General features: G+C 39.1%; 1 protein-coding gene across 6 annotated transcripts in view; it reads left to right on the top strand.

Moving 5' to 3' along the window:
- Positions 1-23,955, top strand: part of astn1 (astrotactin 1) — a 391,153-nt gene that overhangs the window by 50,594 nt on the left and 316,604 nt on the right. For all 6 annotated transcript variants that reach the window (XM_067474376.1, XM_067474375.1, XM_067474374.1 and 3 more), the window contains exon 2: positions 22,048-22,229. In XM_067474376.1, coding sequence (XP_067330477.1) covers positions 22,048-22,229 — 182 coding nt within the window. The remainder of the gene's footprint in view (positions 1-22,047; positions 22,230-23,955) is intronic.

The raw sequence follows: 23,955 nt of genomic DNA, 5'->3' as shown, positions 1-23,955 counted from the left end.
TATCATCAGTATCATTAACAGTAGAAAAAACCTTATAATTCTGTTATCATGGGAAAGCTTTTATTCTTACAGCTCATTTCACCACTTTTTTATAGAATTATTAATTATTAAACATCATTAAAGAATTAATGTTTACATATCTGTGTTGCTACTGGTTACATTTGCAGTTTCAGCTATTCAGTAACTCAAAATCTGTACTTATAAGCCAATACATCTGAATAAGTTTGTACCTATTTTACCTGCCAGTAGGCACAATAGGTTTTCATCATGCACTTTCATGGGCTGGAACTTTGTTAAATTTGGAACTTTTGCTACATTTTATTACACATTTATTTTATTTTATTTTTATTTTATTTTTTTGTTTTTTTTCCTTTCGGCTTATCCTGTGCATTCAGGCTTGCGACAGCTGATTATTTGTCCTTCCTGACGCACCCTTCCCAATTTCTTCCGGCCTTGGGACCAGCACTGCACAGCTGGTTATGGAGATGGGCTATTGGGGGTTCGGTGTCCTACCCAGGGAAAGGTTGGGAAGAGCAGGGCGCAAACCTCCGACTCCACAATACAAGGTTGGGGTTAGGCAACAGCATGAGCTGGGAAGGAAATAGATTGAGGTTTGGGTTAAATTTGACAACTTTCTTATGTTGTGTCAAGGCCCTGTTTTGTCAAGAAACAAATGTAAGAAGAAGCACTATCCAACTGTATTTAGTAGTTAAGTACTGCTTAGTAGTTAAGAACCAAACTGGGGAAATAAAGACAATGATGCTCAGGAAAGATTGCAAATAAAATAATTGGCATCTTTTATTATTGCCATTTTCATCACTGAAGAGGTGTAAAAGTGTTTTAACATCCAATCCAAGGTGTGCCTGGAGATTAACAACTCCAAATTATTAATACTGTACTATGTTATATGGCTTCATATAATGTATTTTTCATCATGACAGATGATATTTTGTCATTTAGGCTTGTTTTAGTTCACTTACCACACAATGGAAATTTTTAAGTCAAACCAAATACAGTATGATGTGTGGACCACTACATCTGTCATGTCCAGTCTTATAAAAATGTTCTTCAAGCAGAAGGCGTAAACCAAGCTGCAATCCACTTGAAACAGGAATTGTCAGTTCATCTCTTTTATTATAGCCTGCACAGAGAGAATGACTCTGATCCGCCTACTGCCGCTCATCAGAGCAGTTATTGAAAATCACCTTCAATTTGCTCCAGATTTTCAGATTGCAAGGAGCAAGTTGCTGTGTTCTGTTTGATGTGACGATCACGAGCAGAAATCAGTCGACGGAATAGTACAGATGGCTTAGATGATAAGGTTATACAACATGACTGGGAGGGTATTTATGCAAGTATACATGTCCTGCATTAAACCCGGACAGCTCCAATATCCTAAATGATTGTAGATATGCAGACCGAAAAGAGAGCAGATATTGTACCTAAAGATCCCATCACATCATGCTGAAAAGCCTCTGTTGTTTCTCATATTCAGCATCAATAGTTTTCTGTACTGTTTGCTGTAACTGTGTCACAGCATATTGCAACTACTGTATTTAGTGGTTAAGGTACCCCCCCTTCCCATTTTTGTTATTTTGCATGTTAAATCACAATTCATGCTTAAAAAATTACCTGTATGAATCTTCATTTTCACTCTGACACCTCATATTTGATGCTACTTCCAAGGCTTCACATCTAGCAAATAGTCTGAGAATAATCTTTGTTTGTATTAGAGTTTACTCCTAAAAAAATATATATATTTTTTTTTTTTTTTGCTTCCTGACCCTCAATGGAACCCTCCTACTAAAACTTTTATGTATTCCTGTGGCACTGTAACCGATTCAACAAAGAAAAAAGAAGGAATAGAAAAGCCCTGCTGCGGGCTTGTGCAGGGCTTCAATCAAAATCCTGGAAGCTAGTTGACATGCAGGGTGTGGAGGTCCCTGCAAAGTTATTGAACTTCTTTCTCTAGGTTCTTTATTTCACCAGTGGCTTTCAAATTACCTGGCAAAACTTATTTTTCCTTTTTTTTCTGCCCTTTCTGTGTCCAAAGCTGAAGCCTGTGGTTTAAAAGGCTCACTGTCCATAGATTAGGTTCTGCTGGTGTGTATGATCAATGGACCAGGGCCGGCTCGTGGTCAGAGCAGCGCAGTGGGGTTGCAGCTACATCCCGCCAAGTGCCTGGATGGTGATAAGTTCATTGTTGTGCCTCCTGCGTGCCCCAGATAAGCCCTAGCACGTTGGGAGTTCGCCGCAGCAGCAGCCACAACAGTGGCAGCGGCAGCCCCAGTGTAAGCCAGTTACGGCTGGTCAGACAGCAGTGTTCTGACAGATTGTCATTCCCTCCTCTCAGGGTGTTTAGTGCTAATTTACCAGCCTGATTACACAGGAAAAACAAGTTTGCTGCATTTAACACACACCACTTGGATTCTTAAAAGACACTGACTGCCCCAATTTAAAAATCACAAAACTTGTGTTTACACACCCTGTAAACACCATTATCGAACCAGAAGACTGGCTGATGGATCATATGATGGACACTCTTGTACTTAATAACATCTATTACCCAAATGGCATGCGGATAATAACATTTGCAGGTAGTAGGGGATCTACTGAATCACAGATAACTCACCATTCAATGGGATGATCACACAGGTATCTGCTGCACAAGTACTGGATTAGTTTAGGATCGGATTAGTCGAATTAATATACTAATGATAATGGATTAGAACCAAATGTAAAATGTTTATTGCAATGTCCTAAAGCTTCAATTATTTAATGATCTTTCAATTTGTTTTGTTTCATCAGCAGTTTGAAATCCATAGGTATTCAGTTAACTGTGAAATCAGACAGAGAAGTGCAACAAATCAATCAAACTGGAGTACCCGGAGCAATGTTGGTCTTTATTTTTGAAGTGTCTCTTGCAAGTCTCCCATCTTCTGTGTATGTATGTGCTAAACAAAATTACTAGAGTACCACCGGTTTCTTCACATTCGACTTTACCACAATGAATAATGGGGAAACAAATCTCTGAAAAAGGAACAATCTTTGACTGTGAATGCAATATACTTCCACCTTCTTTTTATATAATGCAATCAATATGTGTTAAAGTGTGCAGTGCTTTTTTATCGGAATTAGAATGTTGGGCCTTTATTTTTGAGCGTGTAGCCTGACACACTCAACAGCTTACATTGTTATTGGATCTATACGGCATTGATGTTTTGTCTAAAGCCAGCCTTCCAGTGGATGGCCTTGTCTAACTGCAGTAGGACGGCTCAACTCACTCCAGAGTCATGGATTATACAAAATCGCAGTGCTTTCCTCATATCTTTGCTTTTTACTGAAGTGGAATAACACAGAGAGGAGAGACTGTGTAGCTCAATGGTTAGAGCAATCCACCAGTACAAGGGTTAGAGATTGTATTCTCTTTGTGGTTAGAGCATGGTATTAACTTTTCATCTCTCACTGTACATGGGCGGCTAATACAGGCACCATATATCTTCAATACATGCTGCCTGTATAAACTTTGATATACTGTATAGTAAGTGTGTGTGTTTGTGTCTTACAGTATATTAAAGCTTAGTGCTTCTTGGGGAAATATCTACAATGTTGTAAAATCCTGTGGACAGTATGAGCCTTATCATGGTTCAGAATTATCATCGGCATTATCAATAACTACATTTTATTGTCTGAATACAGTTTTCAATAAAGTAACTGGAATCAATAAATGCCAATAGAACAATTAATTTGTGATCAGTGTTTCTGATGTCAACTATACTGGCTGTAGAGTAGCTGCCACATTGTTCTCTGGTTTCACCGAAGTCATAATGGATACTGGCCTCTGTATCTTTGGCACGTTCTCATCCCACAGCATCAGATAATGACGCTTCCTAAAACATCAGTATTTAACAGCAAGTATAATTGGGCCTTAACCCTTTAAGGAGGCAAACAGCTGCAATGACAGACTAAACAGCAGTTGCATTGTAGTTTCACAATAACACATTTGGTGTCAGACCACCTTAATATATATACAATATAAACAGGAATTCAGTAATTGTACTTATAAGTTTCTCTGCCATACCAACAAAGAGTTAAGATGAGAACCACTGAATGTACCTCCACAACATTTGATCCTCTCTGAAACACTAAAACCACATTTTTCACCATTCTTTGGTCCTAAACTATAAAATATGAATGACAGTAAAGGGTGTTTATTTTTGTAGTTTTTTATTTTTATTTTGATGATTGTGCAGCACAGTTCTTTGTTGTGGACTTAGACCTCCTTTACTGGATGGGGTGTTGGTCCGGTTCCAAACCAACTCTGGAGTGCTTTGTTTTGGGTGAGAATGTGATCTGACCTTGATCTTAGAAAATGTGGGCATTAGAAGGATGCTGAGGTTGGAGCTGCCAGGCAGGAGGTCTAGAGGAAGACCAAAGAGGAGATTTATGGATGTAGGGAGAGAGGACATGAAGTTAGTTGGTGTGAGAGGACAGGGTTAGTTGGAGGGAGATGATTCCTTGTGACGACCCCTGAAAGGGAAAAACCGAAAGGAAATGAAAAAGGACGTAGGTGGTAGAATATGGAGGGGCATAGAGATTAGCAGTTTGATTCTTATTAAGGAACATAAATCTTCATATCTTAGCATCTGATTTTCATTATTCTTTTAAGATTTTGTTTTACAGGCAGCAGTGCCTGTAAAATATGGGGCTGAGTTAGGTTTTACAGTCATCAGCTGAGCTAGATGCTGACCAGCTAATGTCATAAGGTCTGTGATGATTACATTTGTGAGTCAAATCAGAGAATTATTTTAAGGAGAGCACAGAGCCACAGTAACCAGAACAGCTTTTACCCAGAGTACTGTCATTTATTTTTTTATTCATTGTACATTTCCCTATTTCTGTTTCCTTCATGAGAAAACTTGAATGGAGACTTTTATGTTTCATGACAGAGAAAATATCTCTTGAAAAGGCCATCGTAGAAAGAAATCGTAGGAGCAAAGCAACAGTAGCTCCCTTTCATTCATAGACACATTTGCACCTCACACGCTTCTCAGGGTTACAGTGTATCTGCCAAATGGCAGAATCGCACAATTCTGCTTGAACAATCAACAATCATTACGTTTACCACTGGGGGGGAAAAAAATATGCACCATACACTGAGGATGGTCACAGCAACAGTGCTTGGTCACATTACAATGTTGTACAGAAACTATTGCTATCGAAACTATCGAGATTTGTTTTTTTAATGAGGTACTGTTTGTAGAAAAATGCATCAGTTTTGGACCAGGGTGCAGAAATCAAATGTTGGGTTTTGGGTCTTGGGTTTTGTTGTGTTTTTTTGTTTGTTTGTTTGTTTGTTTGGCCTATAGTTTACTGGTAGGTTTTTATCTTCTATCCTTTTGCCTTTTGCTTTTCTTAACTTCAGCATCCTTGGTGAAAATCAGTGGAAAGTTGACAAACTATTTATTTACAAGGTCAGTGGGAAACGAGCCTTTGTTTGTAAAATTAACCACACTGTTTTATATTGCGAAAACTGCCAGAATCATTAAAGCATCAGCCTCTTGCCCATGCTGTACATACTTTGCAACATGATGAGGACCAGCTAGTTATTCAGGCAGACCGGAGGTACTTGTGCTACTTGGCAAGCATGCTAAATTGCCTTTTGGGAGCTCCAAGCAGTCCCCGTGGAATTCTGTGCTTAAATATTCAAGGTGACTTGAGTAGCAGGGTCACTTTAACTGTTTTCTCTCAGCCATTAAACTTTTTTCTCCTCAAGTGAGACTACAGGGCACTTGTAGTAGTTTGGTTTAATGAAAAATGGACAGGTAAAATTGGCAGAATAGCCTGCTGGAAAATATTCCACGTCCTTTAAAAAGTGCAAATATGCACTACAGAGTTCAGCTGAGGTTCAGAGACTTCACCCCCACACCCCCACCCCTTCACCCCCATCCAATGCAAAATAAAGTTGAAATCTTTTAGTGTCATTAGGAAAAGTGTCCCCCTGTTCAACTTATTTCCTGAAATAGCAGGTCATTAGCAAGAAATCTCTGGCAAGGAGATACCAGTGTCAGTTTGTTGTTTGTACCTGGCCTTAATTTCTAAAATTGATCCAGGTTATAAGTTGGAAGCAAACTTGTACCTTGCATGGTTTGAGCACCTTTGCAATATGTAGTTTTAAAATATTACTTGGACACTTAGTTAAACATTATTCAGAATCTTTGTTGCAGTCCATTGTAAACTCTATGGTGAATGATTCCGCTGCTGCCTGTCTATGTTTTCAGCATACTTCAGCTTTCTTTTGTAGTTCAGATTTTGGGGGCATTTCTGCCTTCACATTGAGGTTGAGAGCTGATAGAAAACAGGGTAGATAGATGGGGTATGGCGTGCAGCAAAGGTCTCTAGCTGGATTAATGTGACATGAGCCTCAGCCATTCAGCTTTCTTAACATTGACAGCTATTGTGCAACTGGTTCTCTTTTGTCCTCATAAAGCTTTTATGTATTGTTAGTTGGCAGATGATGCTTCTGGACAAATTGCAGTAAGCCTATTGTGTCACTTCCTGTTTCTGCACACTGTGTTGGGACTGTTTGCTGATTAATTATAGTTTTTACTTTACTTTAGTAAGTGATTTCTCTGCACAATCACTATTACTTGAGACACGACATTCGCTTGTATTACACAAGCACTTGCCCTTCTAATACATATAACTAGCTAACGTTAAGTAATTCAAAATTTAACCTATCTTAGCGCCGCTAGCTTAGCAGTTATCTGTTAGGAATGGCATCTCTGTCTCTCCTTCTCTTGCTTGCTCAGTCTGTCTCATGTTAATTTTTTTTTCTTCCTTTAGCAATATTGGTATCTAAAAGAAGTGAAAGGTTTTCGCAGCTTTGGAGATGAGGCTCCCGAAATTGGAGATGCGACTCTACACTGCACCTTGGAAAATACTCCACCTAGTCAGGCCCCGGTAGCTGCCGCGGACCGACGTAGCATAGCCTCTGTTACTGTAGCTGTCCCCTGGCAGTTCCTGTGCAGCAGGGAAGCAAGTCTGGCTGGTTGACGGTTTGTAAGAGATCTAATGCTAAACAGACCCCCGACATTCATCTCTATCAGGTTCACGTTTCCAACTGATTTTCCCCACTGAATGACCCACCCACTGAAAACCTTTAGATCCAAAATCGCAATCAGAATTTAAAGTTTTCACTACAAAGCTGAAACTACAACAACGATGTGAACACTGAACAGCTTTGATTGGTTTGCTGGATTCACACTGTTCACGTTTATAGTCTTTTACTGTATTAATATTTTGAGTATAAACATTTTGAGTATATGTCTTAGGGGCTGCAAATTAGCTTTGGTTATATCCCCTGTGTCCACAGTATCATTTGCTTAGTTGTAACAATATTTTGTTTTATTGTCCCTGTAAAAAATAGAATATAAAATTCAAATGTAAAAAAAATAGAAAGTATCCCTCAATCACAATTTGGCAAAAAGCTGACTATGTTGACCTCAGTAAGACTACTGAATTTATAAATGGGTATCAGCCAAATTTGAGTATATTTTTGCATGGACGATGGTTTATGTCCCACTGTTGTTTGATCTTGTTTAAAGACTGGTAACTTGACGGGCTGGTTGTTGGACTGTGTGGTTTTATGAGGAATCTCATTAGGACAAATAGGCTTATTGCTTTGGCGAGTGGATGTGTGTTGGTTTCCAGAAAAAGAAAGCTGTTATCTACAACATTTTCACTTAAATTTGATAGAGAATTTTTCCAGTGCCCCATCAACATACATTTCTTCATCTCACACACAGGCAGATTAAGCTGTTTTCCATATCTGTGGCTCTGCTCAAGAACAAATGGGTTAACCAATGAGACGTAACAGAAATTGTAATTGCTGTTCGTCTCAGGATACCAAATGGCTTTGGTGTTTGTTTGGTCCATTGCACCACACGTGCTTCCTTTGTGAGGGCCGACGTGCATGTTTAATTAAGTCAACACAGAGACGAGTTGACTACATAACAGGACCTGTTTGAATGACTGCTTCGTTAATCTCATTCTACGTGGAGTCAAGGCTTGAATTTGTGCTACAGGTTGATGCAAGTGGTTCTTTGTTCACGGCACAAGGGGACATTTTCTATTCATGGCACTGAGAATCTTATTATAATTTTGACCAAATAATGCAGCAGTACTGCTTACTGAGAGCTGAAGAGTGTGTGCTTGAGAAAATTAGATTTCTCTTTGTTCACCCATGTTTCATATGTTTGTGCCTCTTCCCCAAACCAGTATACGCAAATCGGATTTTGTTTGGTTCATTCCGAAGATTAAGAAATTACACTTAAAAAAACAACAAAAATCTAGATGTTCATATGCTGCCAACATGTCTTATAGAGACTGCATCATTGTGAAGAAAGGTATAAGGGGAAGATGTTGTGAAGCCAAACTAATCAATCAAAAAACCAGGTGTACACAGAATAACTAATTCAAGCTTCATCGTGCTATTGAATGGTTATTTATCAGTTGTTATCAGAGAACTGTTACCTACTACATTGTGGTATATAGTTATTGTTATTGAGACGTGTGGGAAATTATTACAGGTGCCCGATATTTGATTAAATATTTTATAGTTGATAAAGTTTTTGAAAAAACAACAGTTAGTGCATTTGGGCGGTGCACAGGACTTTAAAGTCTCATGCTTTTTGTCCTTTTTGTACTGACTCATAGTTATGGTGCCGATAACAACAGATAGTCATTGCTGAATGGTGTGATAACATTTGAAGCAGGGGGAATGGGCAGCCATCTTGCCATTCCAGGCCTCTCCAGATCCAAACCGTCAGGCCAGATTTGGATCTAATCCTATGGGAAAGTTGCAAATTTTCTGAATGACCTTGAACACAACCCTGGTCTTTGTTTATCCAATAACAAGCCAATACTGTATGTCTGCTGTAATAAGGGCGTGTTGCAACTTGCAACAAAGAAGACAACATTCTCATAGTGTAATGTAAGCAAAGTGAATATTTTACCAAAAAGCACAATTAGTTCGAAATATGTTGGAACTGAGAACAGATGGTTTGCATACGCTATTGTCCTCAAACAAAGCATGTGTAATTCTACCTTTAGTCATCAGTGGATTCCAGATCCTTGCTGTGCTAAGTAGCTACTTATTCAACTGTCTAGCTTCAGCTTTAAACAACCCAAGAATACTATAGCTGTAGAATTAGCAACCCTAGCTTTTTTTTGTTTGCCTTCACATACAGTGATGCATTATGCCTCAACACCTCTCATTTAAACAGCTTAGCAGCCTGTCGAAACCATTTTTGAAACTTCCAATCTTGGCAACAACACGATCCATCTGCTCCGCTTCGCTTTTAATGGGATTCATCTGTGTGATCACATTCGCAGAAACTCTGCAGGGTGCGTGACTTTCCACGAGTGGAATTTCTAATCACAGCCCACCGGGGTCAGTCTTGTTGAATCTCATCAAACGGAGCACTTCATGTATTTTACAGCTGCTGGCAGAACACCTCCTGTGATCTCGGCTCACCTTGAAGTGGACCCCCCGCCATCCCCTCCCTCTGTCCTCTATGCTTCGTGTCCCATACATAATCATCCGACATGAAATTTTAAAAGAACTTTTTTCAGCTATTACAAATCACCATTTGGCGGCTGTCTTGGTTAATATGTGGAATTCTGTGTCGCTCATTAGGAAAAGGAGCCGCTTTGATTGATTGTGCTACTTCCCATTCTCATTCATGTAGAAAATTGGCAGGGCTGAACAATGAACACCTTATAACGAGCCCTACAGTGTTTATTTCTGTCTGCGAATGACTTCTACAGCTTTTGTTTTACTCCTTTTGTTTTGAACTCTTCCATTACTCACACACAGTACCTGGGATGTTGAAACAAAAGATGTAGCCATCTGGTCATATCTTGAGGAGTACTCCTTTACGCCTTCTTCTTATTTTTTCCTGCCTACTAAGGTGTTTTATTGCTAACATTCAGGATCATTTTAACACTGACATCAACATTTCTCTCCAATCATGGTGTTTACTTCCTTGTTTCTGGGGAATATCCTCAGAATCATCAAACTGATGAAATTGCTATAGAAGTTTGTCCTCATGTGCTCACAGTGTGTCTCATTTGCAGCCCCGGCTTTACTGGCTGTGTTGTGGGTGGTGTTGGTAAGGAGGTCCTTGATAAGGATTCTAGACATATTTAGACTGCTGCTTATACATGCCTGTTTAGCGCACAATTTAGGAATGTGTGTGTGGTGAGGGTGCAGCTGGGTTGTAGCAGCAGTGATGGGTTCATACCCTGAAGTTTGAATTTAGATTAGACCTCCGATCAAAAGCCCAGCTCTGTATCATTCCCATGTATTTCGTTCTCTCCGCTTCATACCATCCACCCTCTAACCCAATGCTTCTCCCTGCCCACCCATCCCATTACGCCGGCTTCAATTTTAATGCTTCCTCGCCCCTCTTTACTATCTCTTGCCTTCTCGCTCTAAGCAGAAGCTCTAACTGTGAGGGGAGGGGCAAAGGGGGCAGCTTCCCTTGACACCGCAGGAGGATGTGAGCAGAATATACTCAGCCTTTACCCCCTCATAGAACCAAACACATTCACAAACACACCTCTCTGCTGCTGCTGTTAAATCCCAGAACAAGCACACAGCTCCGCGGCCATATGGTCTCTTCTCAGCTTCTTCTCTCCCACTGGGATAACAGGCCTTGGAATACAGGATTCCTCTCGGACTGCTGTTCAGCTTCTGATCTTCCTCAAACAGATCGGTTCGCCTTTCTCATTACTTCTGTATGCCTCCCCCAATATCCTCCCATTAAACTCGTAGCTGTTTGGGCATGTGAAAATTTAAAAGAGATGTGTACCCTATAGCCTTGGCCTCTTGTGTTTGCTGTCACCATGTGTTGTGTTCTGCTTTAATCAGATTCGATGTCTGCATGCCTAAACAGAAAACAAGATGTTATGTAAAATCTTTTCTAATCTTTTCAGATTAAATCACAAAGTCAGGCTAGAGAAGAAGAGAGTGTGCCATTAGCTATGCTTTATAGATTCACCTTATATGGCTGAATTAAATTCCAGTTAGGTGTTAGCACTTATCTGCTAACAGGAAGCTACAAATTGAAATGTAGAAGTGAAAACAGCAGTGAGAGGGCATTACAGAAGAAGCTGGACTCAACACAATCACCCTGATAGCTTCTTTTCTCTCATTTGGTTAGCAAACATACAGGAAGTAAGTATACCACATCACATTTAAAATATCAAATGCCTCCAAAAGCTAAAAGAAAACAGATGTTCTTCCCTTCAATAATCAGTGTTAATCCAATGGGATAACCTACTGAATGTTCATTGAACTTGTGCTTCATGTTATTTTACATGTCAAGCAACATAAACAGCTGTGTGTGCAGCTTCCCCGCATGTTTTTGTCAGATTTTGTCAGTTCATTAACCCCCATGAACCATGCACAACTGGTCACTTACTGTACTGGTCTGCTACACAGATAAAAACGCTGTTTGGCATCAGTTGTGATTAATATAAAGTATTTTATTGCTCTTGTTTGTTACACCTACTGTCACATTTTATATACAGTATGGCAGGCTGTCCTGGTCCAGAGGCAGTGAGACTGGCAAATCAGGATACTGCCACCATCATGTTTCACAGATGGGATAAGCTTCCTATGCCATACTACTCAACACTGATTTCAGCCACTGCAGCAGAGGCCTTTTGTTACCTAGATGTTAGGGTCCAGGACAATGGCGTTTGAATGGAGTAATGAAGATAGAAATCTCCTCTGTAAAGCTGTAACATGCTTCTACAAAATTATATGTTGAGATCAGACATTGACAGTGAAGACCCAGATTTGCCTTCTGCAAATTAAGCACAGCCACCCACACATTACACCTGATTTTCATTCTACTGACAGAAACAAAGACAATTTTCTAAAAGGCATAGAAGGGTTTCGCTAGTGTACTGTACATACAGTATTTTCAGATTTTCAATATGTGATTGCAGATATTAAAATTTTCAAAATGCTTTGTGTGATAAGAAGAACGTAAGGGTAGTTGTGTATTGTAACGTTGTCTTTGAAAAAGACTCCATAGACTACATAGCATCAAATTCATTTTTTTTCTTTTCCTTTTTTTTTTTTTTTACTTTGTTTGTCTTATATATTTATCTTAATGAAACTTGAAGAATAGACGGCATGCTGGTTACAGCTGGAGCCAAATAAAAATTCACAGCACAGCCCGATATGGCCCCAACCAGCATGTTGTCGCAGTGGGAAAAACTGGTTTCCGTGCTAAATTGAGTAACGATTCAGTGTAAGAAAAAACACCTTGAGCTATATAAATCATAGCATGTGTCTGCCCTCTGTGTTTGCTGAGAATCAGCCCACTCTCAAATATATTGTAAGATGAAACTAAGCTGTTAAAAACTTAAACAACTCCTAAAATCCATTTACCAGGTTGAAAAGACATCTACGGTTTGCATTAAGGAAGTTTACCCCTGATTAATATAAAAAGGGAAATAACCAAGTAACAGCTAGTTAATACAGTCAATCTGGAAATTTGAGTCTGTTAGTGGTTGTGTTTGGGCCCCTTTTTTTTTTTTGTGGTCAGTCTACGGTCATTTGGTGCATTTTAGTTTTTTTAAACAGGGGATATAAACAGTAACTTTAGATGCTATGGCCTCGGGGCGCCCACACTTCAGGCATGTGCCCCAGAGGCCTGTTCAGTAATAAATCCGTGCTCAACATATTAAACCACAAATAGGTATTTTACATTGGTTTTTTCAGCAGTAAAAATTTGAAATTATTTAAAGTTAATAATTAAGAAATTTATCAAGAAAGATAAAAAGTTTGTAGTGTCAGTATTTTACTATACATTTTTTTACACTCTTTAACCACCATCTTTGTTACCTCTGACTATGAATGAACCATTGCACTAGCTAAATGTCCATTAAATAATATGTTGATGAAAACATTTTTTGTTTTATTCTTTTTGCCTTTTTTAGACTAAGGGAATACAATTGTTTGTACCCAATTCTATGTACAAAAACACAAACCGATACCAAAAAAGGTCATTGGGAACTAAAGATATTCAGATAATCACATATCCACTAAATATACACAACTTTAAGGATTTTATTTTTTTAAAGTCGTCCCCTACCCCTCTGTGAAGGCTCAAAGCTGTAGTGGTAAGTGGATCCTTCACAGCCCACTCAGAAATCAGCATCACTTTGGTGTAGTTAGAGGACAGGCTTGAAGGACAACCTCCATGTGTTTGCATTAGAATAATGATCTGGAAATTAGTACCCTGTCTCTCCTTTGTGCTCTTTTTCACTCAGCCGCGGGGCTCTCAGCTTGAGAATGTTGCCTTCGCTTTAATAGTCGTTTATTACCGCTAAATTTGGGGAATTCAGAATCAACAGCTCCTAAGTCATTTCTGCTTATCACCGTGCCCTCTGGTGACTGTGCAATGTGACGATTGTTATCATTGTCCCTGTGGAAGAAGTTTTTGAGGGGGAACATACTGGTGGCATTACAACCTTTGGGAGAGTCAGCTTAAACGTGTGTCTCTGTGGTAACTGTGCACCAGTGGAAACTAAACTCCCTCTGCTGCAACGAATTATACCGTTGCCTTTTCCAGATGCTTCTTTTGCTGAGGGGGGAGGGGGGGTCATGTAAGTACAGTTTACTACAATTATGGCTTTGTTGTTGCTAACACTTAGTAAAGTAACCAAAGCAGGCCTGTGGGGCTTTATGTGTTGCTTTGAGTAAATAACCTTAGTGTCAGGTTTACTAGCATTTCTAGCATTAGCTTGTGCTGTTAGCTTTGCTTTAGCAGATATCAGCAACTCAATGCTAACATATTATTTATATTTTTAGGCACTACCATCATGTGGCCAATTCTAACGTGCTTTTGTAAAGAGGGACAGCCGTCATATTTTACCAGCCTGTGTTGAGTAAGCAATTACATCAATCTCCATCTCCTGATGGGAGTCTGACATTACCTGGGAGTCCCTGGTGACAAACGTTGCTGAGGCTGTTGTGAGTTAATCTTGAAACAATGGTGACAACGGTTAGTTAGTTAGTTATACGATACTGTGATTCAACAGAAATCAGAAATGAACGCGGCTGCGTTTTGCTGCCTGAGATGAGCAGACAATACTCCTTGTCCCAGGCTTTGTCGTAGTGTACTGACGAAACGGCAGTCTGCTTTTCATTTTTTAAAACCCTTCCTCATCGCATCCCCCACTAAACTGCATTAATGCTCCCTGGTTTGAAGTGGAGGATAAAAACTCAGTTTTTAAACTTCCCTGACCTGCAGAGGCCTGACCAATCGCGGCAAGCGGGGGTGCGGCCTTGGAAATGTCAGAGCGCAATGACTCATGGGTGTTGTAGGATTTTTACCTTTCTGAGTGAAAGGGCATATTATACCCTTTTTCTCTGATTTCTTCTGACCCAGAACACCAATTTCAAATGTAATTGCACTTTTCAATTACAAGAGTGCTCAATGAAATTAGTAGTTTTACAGCAGTGAAATATCAACTGAATATTTTGATGTGTGCTGTTGGAAATTATTATAATACTAATGACTCAAAAAGTTCATAAAACTGTTAATAAGGACCTTTATACTGCCAGGCTTTCAAAAAGTATCACTTTTTCAATGCTATGGGCATGTGTTTTAAAAAAGAAGACTTGTTGAAAGTAAATCAACAAGTTTTTTTGTAATTTGGATATACAGTACTGATTACTTGTGTTATTGTAGTGACACTAGGCTAAAACACAGCCTAGTGACATTGTTAGCAGTATGCTGTAACCTGAAAGGTCCCAGAGGGCCTGTATAAATCTGCTGCAGATCTAGTTTAACACTGAGCCCCTCATCTTATCCTGAAGCACTCTCCAATAAGATGAATGATATTATTCCACTGCTGACACTTCACTGTGATGTTATTGCCTTGAACAGAACAAAACCTCCCTGTTGGGTGCTAAAATCTGACAGAGTTATGTTGCTGAATTCTCCCAAAAATGTGCCCTGCATATCCCTGAACCTGCATCAGGGATTCTACGTTGCTGTCATTTGTTCCTTTCTATTATGTTGCATTAATCTTCAGAATAAATTTTTAATTCTTAAATCCCTGGGCAGATTTTTAAATTTTAACAGCTGTACTTGCAAAAGAAGAGGCTTTTGAGACTTATTGCTCGAAGGAGAACAAGCTTGTATGTATACTGTGCATGTAATTAAACCTGTGACAGCTGCACAGCACATCTTCCAATCTATCACATCACACTGTAGTGTCCTACAGTATGACTCTGTCAATTAGGGAAGAGAAAAATGTGTTGTGCCAGGATTTTTTATTCTTTTTTTTTTGCTTAGAGTGGAGATTTCAAAATGCTTAAGACAGATGTTACATCACTTTAATTCTAAAGGAATTTAAACCCCCTTTTAACTAAATGCTTCAGCAAATCTGCATTCAGAGGAGCAACACGAATAAAGCAGCATAATCAGATTACTTTGATCCATTCTAATGCTGGTAGGTGGCCACTTTCTTCATTTTTTTTCTCTGCTTCTCCACCCTTCCCTTTACCCCTTCTTTGTCTCTTCATCGTCCTCGCTTTTCTGTCTTTCTTTCTCTCTTTCATTACCATTCTGCTGGGTGGTACTCTACATTGTCCCATGCACAAAGGCTTAGCAGTCTCATTAATCCCACTCTCATGGCAAACTAGTCCCCAGGGGAAGAAATAACACACTTTTTAAAAAGTGCCCTGTCACACTCTGACACATCATTTGCATTTAGGTTAAAACCAGTCGGGACTCTTAAATCTTATTTATGGGCAGAGAGAAGTCTCTGTTCACTGCGGCATGGGGGCATCAGTTATTGTCAGGCCTAACCTCGTTATACTCTCACAGTTACTAACACACACAATGCTGTGTCAGAGTAAAAGCATTAAGCGTTTTAGTTTGTAAACAGCTTATAATCTATATAAGGGTTATGGCTATTATCCAGCATGCCGGTGTTTCCTTTGCAAGTAATCAGCATAATGGGCTGTCTGACAAAGGAGGTGGCGTGCGCTCACACAGCAGTAACTGAAGTGCTAGTAGGAACTGCACTGTAATCGAAAGCACGTAAAACGCGTGCACACAATGTTAATGACACCTGCTTTTACCATTAATACTTAAGGTGAGGTGAGTGCTCACACAGAAAGTGCACAGAGAGTGAAATCCAAATATAAACAAGAAAACTTGCCCAATATTTAGTTGTTGCTTTTTTGTTGCTCTTTCTTTTATCTCTCAACTTTCCACTCACCGCAACCGGTCAAGGCAGATGGCCGCCCACCCTGAGCCTGGTTCTGATGGAGGTTTCTTCCGTTAAAGGGAGTTTTTCCTCTCCACTGTTGCCTAGGGCTTGCTCAAGGGGGGATTTGTAGGGTTTTCTCTACATATTAGTATAGTCTTGACTTTACTATGTAAAGTGCCTTGAGATGACTTTGTTGTTAATTGGCGCTATATATATAAAGTTGAAGTTAATTGAATTTAAAACTTAGCTGCATGTACATTTACAAAACTGTAAATAATGTTAACTTGTGGAATATAGGAGCTGAAAAGCACTGGTGTTAAGCTTTGTGTGTCAGGATGCATACTTGTTCATCAGTGTTTGTTAGTGCTAAAGCTACAGTATTGTCTGAAGCTCATTTGGAAGATAATGATGATGCGGGGTCAAACATTAGGCCAATTGAATTTCTACGATAAAAGGAATTTTACTCTTAACCAAAAATTTCACTTTTACACTAGTCAACTTGATAATCATTTTGGTGTAGCAGACAGACTGTGGTGCTGCAACTTCTGCTTTGGTCATGTGACGCACACATGCAAGTGAAAAGTGTTTTTCCCATCGAGAAATGTTACAAGGGAGCAGCTATATAACTGTGAATGCATTTTTGATCCATTCAGTCAATCCAATCACTGTCATTTGGAACATTTAGAATAGCTGTCGGATTATTTTGCTTTATCCCTGTTCGTGTGTGTGTGTGTGTTTGTGGAGTATGAGGTATCATTTAGGTAATGATTAGGGCTGGACATTTTTCAGCATCTTCACTGGACGTATTTTATATGAGTGAATGTGTGCCATGTTTTGATCTGGTATCCACACTGTAAGTCCAGGAACCATTCATCCCCCCGACAAAGTCCATGCAGTCCATCCAATCACTGTGAAGATATTTCAATCCAGAGCAAAGAGGTGCTAGAAAGTCTAAAAATTGTTATGCAACAAACTCCACATAAATTGTGAAAATTAGGGTTTTATGTGAAATGTTCTACGTAGACAACTTAATATTATGTTTATTGCTTAAATGTAGTTTGGCTTAAAATGGTGTCTTTGGAATGTTTAGAAGAGCTTTAGGATTATTTTGTGTACAGTTGTCTCATATATGGAGAGATAAGTATTTGGCACAGCATGTAACTGAGTAGCATCCTTGTACGATTCCATATTGCTTCATCCTATAGTTGGGGGATTTGTCAGAGGAAGTTTAAAGTATTTGGTCTGAATCAATATCCCAAAAAGCAGTTTATTTATTTATTTATTTTTGGACTTCCACTGCTCGGTCAATACCTAAAGCCCAGATTCACTTAAGACCCATGTTTTGCAGGTGTAAAGGTGCTGGAACTCAAGCTGCTGAAGTTAAGAATGTGTTAAAGCCTGTGATCAGCAGAAAAATCTTGCTCGCAACTGCATCTTAGGCAGTAATCAGTGTAATGATCTCGTGTAGTTTGGGGTTTGCCTGTGTTTATCTATAGATCTCTACATCTAGGCTTTACAGTGATAAATTTTGTGGTGTGAGAGCTGAAGTCACTGATACAATGTTGCCTTCCTTTGGCTGCTTTTCTTTTGATCAGGCCTAATCCTCATTATTCTTTACAGAATATGAGTTCTCCCTGCAACCATCACTGGGCCGTACTGTGCTGTTGTACAAAAGACAAAAAAACAAGAGAGCACATAGATAGGACTTTGATCAATTATGGAATATCCGCTAATCAACTGTGGCCCTTTCAGTGCACTTTTCTGCTCGGCATTGTGTTTGCACCCACTGTGTGTAAAGTGGCTTTAAATAATCTGATCGCTTGTATACCAGTAACATAATATATATAGATATTAGGTTTGTACACATGCACTGGGTCTCTTCCGTGGCAGAGTTTCCAAAGTAATCCATAAACAGGAAAAGGGTTTGCACTGTGTTCCATATTAGTGACTTTAAACAGGATGTGATATGCAGATCCCTCATTAGAATTTTGTAAGGCATTAACAGACCCAGCTAACAATAATGGATCCCATAAAAAAGTTTCATTTTACAGGATGGCTGTTTCTATAGATCATACAGTATGTCATCATATTTCTGACATTCCTTGTTTATCTTTTGGCAAAACATTTCATGCTACACAATTGCAATACATTAATGAAATGCATTTACATTTACACACATCCTTGGAATTGACTTTGCCCACATATAAACCTTGTTTGCCTGTCGCACTTGTGAGAGACAACTGTTTTTTTTTTTTCTCTGAATAATACTAAGCAGATTCAGCAGCTGGGGGGGTGTGCAGTTCCATTTCCTTTGTTGTCTGCTGGGTATTTAGATATTCATACGCTATGCTACTCTTAATAACAAGAAAGATGCATGCTGTGGATGTTTACACTATTTGAAATTTGCCATTGTCATTCTGCAGAACTACAGTTTTAAAAGGAAGAAAGAAGAAGTTCCATTGCCACTAAACACGATATTTATGAAATAAATAACTTTGGGTTAAAATGCTTCTGTAATACAAGATGTAGCTATTACCTGTTTCAGTAAGAACGCAGTTTTTCATCAGTGTTGCAGAAGAAAGGAATGATCTGAAGTAGGCAAATAAACAGTGACTGAATAAAGTCATGACAAAAGGCTTTTTTTTCATCCATGAGTTGATTTACATCCAAAACAGAAGAAAGATGAGCACTTTTTTTGAACCATGTGTGGAAGTAAATGTTCCTTTTTTGTATTGTGTAAAAGAGTACAGTACTACTCATTTACAAAGAAGAACTGTGAAGAACTGTGTGTAGAATGTTGATAACAGAAGATAATCTAAAGTTTTACAAATTCTTTGAAACCTATTTTCCATCGTAAATAGAACAGGCAAGTTCAGTGTGGTAGAGACAGCAAAGTTTCTGGATCTTGTTTATATATGGTTATTTCTTTGCTTGGCAGAGGTTTAATTTACATGTGTGGATGCGGAGACAAACATTGCTCGCTGACAATGGTTTTTAGAGGTAGTTCTGACACCCTGCAGGGATTTTCACTACAGAATCATCCCTTTTTTAACACAGTGCTGCCTGAGGGCCTCAAGATCAAAACAGTTAAATATTGCTTAAATACTGAGGTTTCTCTGAATTCTATGAATACTTTAAAGATATTATGAACACTAAATTTCCAAATTCTTTATAAGGTTCTATGTTGAGACACATTAGTCTCGATTTAATGTGATAAACCCTACCCCATCTTTACTTCAAAAAGTCTGAGCTGCTAGCTCTTTGTGTACCCAGTTATGACACTGGGCTATTGTTTGTTTGTTTGTTTGTTTATTAAAGCACTATAAATTTGAAAAGTGTTAAAATGTGCATATTTTAAATAAAAATTCAAAGTTTCAACATTTAATATGTTGTCTCAGTACAGTAAAAATAGTTTTCAAACTATTCGTAAATCATTGCATTCTCTAACTATTTATATAGTGCATGCTGTCCAAACATTTCTGGAAATAGGGTTTGTGGATATCATATAGTATGATACCATCATTTTCCCCAGTAATATTTTTAAATGGGAAACTGTCATAGCAAGCCACCTCAAAAAGTGTTGAAAAATGCCCAGTCATACCTTTATTTGGAAACAAAGGGTGTCCAGAAAAATAAGACTGTGGTTGTATTTCACCTACAGCCATTTCTGTGTTCTGGCATGCACTGTTCCAGAGCAGCAGCTGTGTAAAGGCAACTTGACTTTTTCCAGCGTTTTATTTCAAAGGAATTCATTCCAAGTTTCACAACAATGTATGGCGTGTCCAGTTGTGTTTGTTGACAAGTCTGTGTGTGCGTGCAGTCCAAATTGTATTTCATTAACAAGTACAGAGAGCACAGAGTATAGAGAGAGATGTTCAACAAGGCAAGCGCAGCACCGTATTAAGCTGACGCTTTCTTGTATTGTTAAGCTTTCTGTTCACTGAAAAGCATGAAAATTGTGTCTTTGGTAAAAGTGTTGGAGACAGATAGACCTCTTTTATGGATATACATTTCCAGTAGTCGCCTATTGCAGCACTTTCTTAGGGGGATTTGGTTCGGATTCTGTTACGCTTTCTCTGATCTTTGTTTCAATTTATGTCTTCCTGTCAGTGCTTTCTTCTCAGGACTCATGTGCCTGATGCATCTTTGCTGCTCTTCACACATTCGTAAAACAAAATCACCCGTAAAGCTCTGTCATGCATTTATAATGTTTTTCATTTCTGTGCTGAGTGTGTGTTTTGGCATACATCACTAATATTTCAAACAGCTTAGAGTGAAATGTGTTGTCTTAGGATCTGAGCTGTGACACAAAGAACACTGTTTCTTATGCTCTGCTTGTTTCCATAAAATCACTCTTTACTCATCCTTATCTTTTGAGTTAAATCATTTCTTCTCATGTTTGTTCTCAGTAAGATGGATGTAATCTGGCAGCAGAGTGGTTTCAGGTATAGGAAAGGGGGATGACTGAGTCTGACTGTACTCATAAAATGCAGTTAGCCCCCATTTATTCATCCGTTCTAGCACCTTAAGACTGAGACATTTTTGTGAGTTTTGAGAAGTCTATTCTGTCTTTCGCCTAGTTAAGGGACAGTACACTTTGACAACGTGACCACTTGATTTGAAAGTTTTCCGATTTAGTGGGTCTCTTCTCGACCTGTCAGCAGGCACAGTAGGTAGATGTCATCCAAGTCATACCCTGGACATTTGTTGACATGGTTACAATACCAAAGTTCAACCTTTAACCTGATATTTGTATTTTGTATTGGCTTGATTTATTAATTTCAGGCCAAAAATGACAAAGTTAGAGTTAGGCACAACATGTGTAATTAAGCCTAATCCCGGACAGCTTTGACACAAACCGGGTCTCTAACTGACAACTAGGATCTACTCATCCTGCATACACACTGATTAACTCTCAATTCATGCCACCATTCAAACCAATTCCTCTTTTAGCTGACATATGACTGATCTATGACAAAAAAGTTAAATGCCAGGGGAGACACTTGACTGACATCTCTAAAGAAAAGAAAGAAACAATTTAAACTCCTACATCAAAATTCTGTGTTTTATCTCCAACAGATTCACATAGACTTTGCTGGTTTTTCATTACTTTACTTATTGCTTCTGTTATAATAACTATGGCCACTATATGGCAACTAATTATCACATGTATCAATAATAAAAATCATTGCTTGTGAAGTTGCATCTGCGTCTTGGTTGAAAATGCCAGTGACATCTGTGTAAAAAAAAAAAACAGCTTGCAAACTCTAAAAACTTTGAGCCTAGTCTTAACAGCTGACATGATCACAGAGAAAACACTAACAGGCTCAAAGTCAGTTGGTTTAGGGTAAAATGTATTACAATTACTGTCTTTGTTGGTGTTAGCATGTCACGTCTGGGGACCACATCTGTTCCACTTTTCATGGGAATTCAGTCTCAAGGTTTACATTGCTGTATATGAAATGTCACCTGTCACTTGCTGACAATCAAATAACTCGGTCAACAAAAAAATCTAAGCGGGAAAGACTTTCAACTGGAAGAAAATGAGTAAAATTACAGGGCAAGCTCTATCCTATCACATTGATTTGCTCCTGTGGCTTTCAAACTTAACCACATTTTTTCTGTTCTAAATTTCATTCGATCTTCATCCTAATGTTTGTAATAGTGGCTAAGATATGTGTGGTGCAACTACAGAAAGGTTCTCATCTAGTCTTCTTTGTTTTGCATTGTGTCTGGCAGAGATCTCTGGGAATTCAGAGGACATCCCTCTGGTGCGCTGGCGGCAGCAATGGCTGGAGAATGGCACTCTGCTTTTCCACATTCACCACCAGGATGGCAGCCTGAATCTCCCAGAACCAACTGAAGACCCAGCCAATGATTCAACAAAGGAGGAGCTCCGCATCCTCCACATCTCTGTCATGGTAAAAACTGTCTGTTCCGATCCTGGCTATTCACAAAGCAACTAAAAATGGAAACTGTTTGGACGTCATATTTTAGCATATCTTTCACGTGGAGTCAAAAGGAAGTTTTAATTAAAAGTCTTTCACTTGAAAATGAGGAGATCATTAGAAAAAAACACTTCCATCTTGATTTCTGTATTTCCGTATGTTTTCATTTATAAAATATCTGGTGTAATGACCAGAAAAAAGCTTTGCTGCTGTCAATCCTCTGCCTGATTTGTTTATATTGAACCCATATTGAGTGCACAGCATGCACTCTAGCCTCCTGTTCTGCAGCCTGTCACAGGGGAGGGATGTGTTTGACATTGATTGTAAAGACATAGAGCGATTAAGGGTGGACTCTGAGGCAGTGGGTTTCCCAATAATTAAAGCATATACTCTTTTTGATGTTGGTTAACGTTTCACAAACTATAGGCAGCAAAAAAACCTGAACTTCTGTGTGGAACATTTATAAAGTTTCACCTTACAGTTGCAGAATGTAGATTTTTGCAGTGCCTGCACTGTATCCAACCTTATCTGCCATGTCGGCAGAGTAGGAAATGAATCCTTAGATCTCACTGCTTCTTTCTCTTGCCTGAGGAAATGTATAGAGATCTTAGAGATATTAGATCTTAGATATGCCACACCTACTCCCAGTGCCCTTTTCAAGCCCAAAGACATTACAATCGTGCTTTGATGGATGATATGTATTTTCAGACATTGAAAGCATATTATAGCTGCATACACAAATGATTAGTCAGCTTGAGAAGACTTTTGCTAGCAGCTACATGAACCGAACAGAGGTAGGGAGCTTTACATCAACACCCACTGAATGTCAACCACCTCAAGACCTTCAAATAATGACAAATAACTGACCTTGACTATCCTCAGCATGTTTTGCATGTATTAGCAAATACCAAGCTGATGTATTAAGCACTCAGGTGAGAGTGGTGACAACATTTCTATGTGGAAATGAGATAGCCAGTCCAGAGGTTCTGCTTCTTACCTCTTTGATTTTCCTCTAATCTCCCATTTTTAGTCCTCGATATATCTGCATTTCACATCCCATCAAGCTCAGGTCTGTGTCTTTGTGCTCTCTGCTCTGCTAATTCCTCATCCTGTAAGGAGCTGCAGCAGTAGCATTGCCACCAGGGTGTTTTCATGAAGGTGTGGGTAGAGGAGGATTAGCATGCAGATATGAGCAGACCGTGACAACAGATGGAAGTGGTGTTGCTGCTGCGCTGCCCAGGCCCTGCTGCAGCTTGCCACTCTGCTGGAGGCCCCGACCTATAAATCCAAAGCCGTGTCACTTGTTCAGCTCCTTGTGGATGCAAAAAGGATCCTGTGATGGTGGCTTTGCAGGATTTTTAGCTCAACCACACACCTGTTACTGGACCTGTTTCTGTTGTTTGTCATTGGAGGCTGCAAGACAATAGTAGTCAGCACAGGAATAATTCTGGGACACCTGTGGGAAAAGGAAGCAGGGGTATGATTAAACATCTTAGGAACAATGTACAATGGGTATAAAATAAAAACAGGAAGAAAACAATATGAAACAAGACATAGTGCCAGTTTAGTTCAGTTTTGGTTTTGGCATCATTTCAGGAATATTAGCTTTGTACTCACCAAAGCGAGTATATCTGGCACCATTGCTACAACAAAGTCTTTCCGGGACTGCATGTCAGGCTGTACAGTAGGTATAATAAAA

This window comes from Channa argus, chromosome 14 (genome assembly GCF_033026475.1).
Source record: "Channa argus isolate prfri chromosome 14, Channa argus male v1.0, whole genome shotgun sequence".
Lineage (NCBI taxonomy): Eukaryota > Metazoa > Chordata > Actinopteri > Anabantiformes > Channidae > Channa > Channa argus.
Note: the sequence above shows the minus strand (reverse complement) of the source record. Positions and strands in the feature narration are given on the sequence as shown.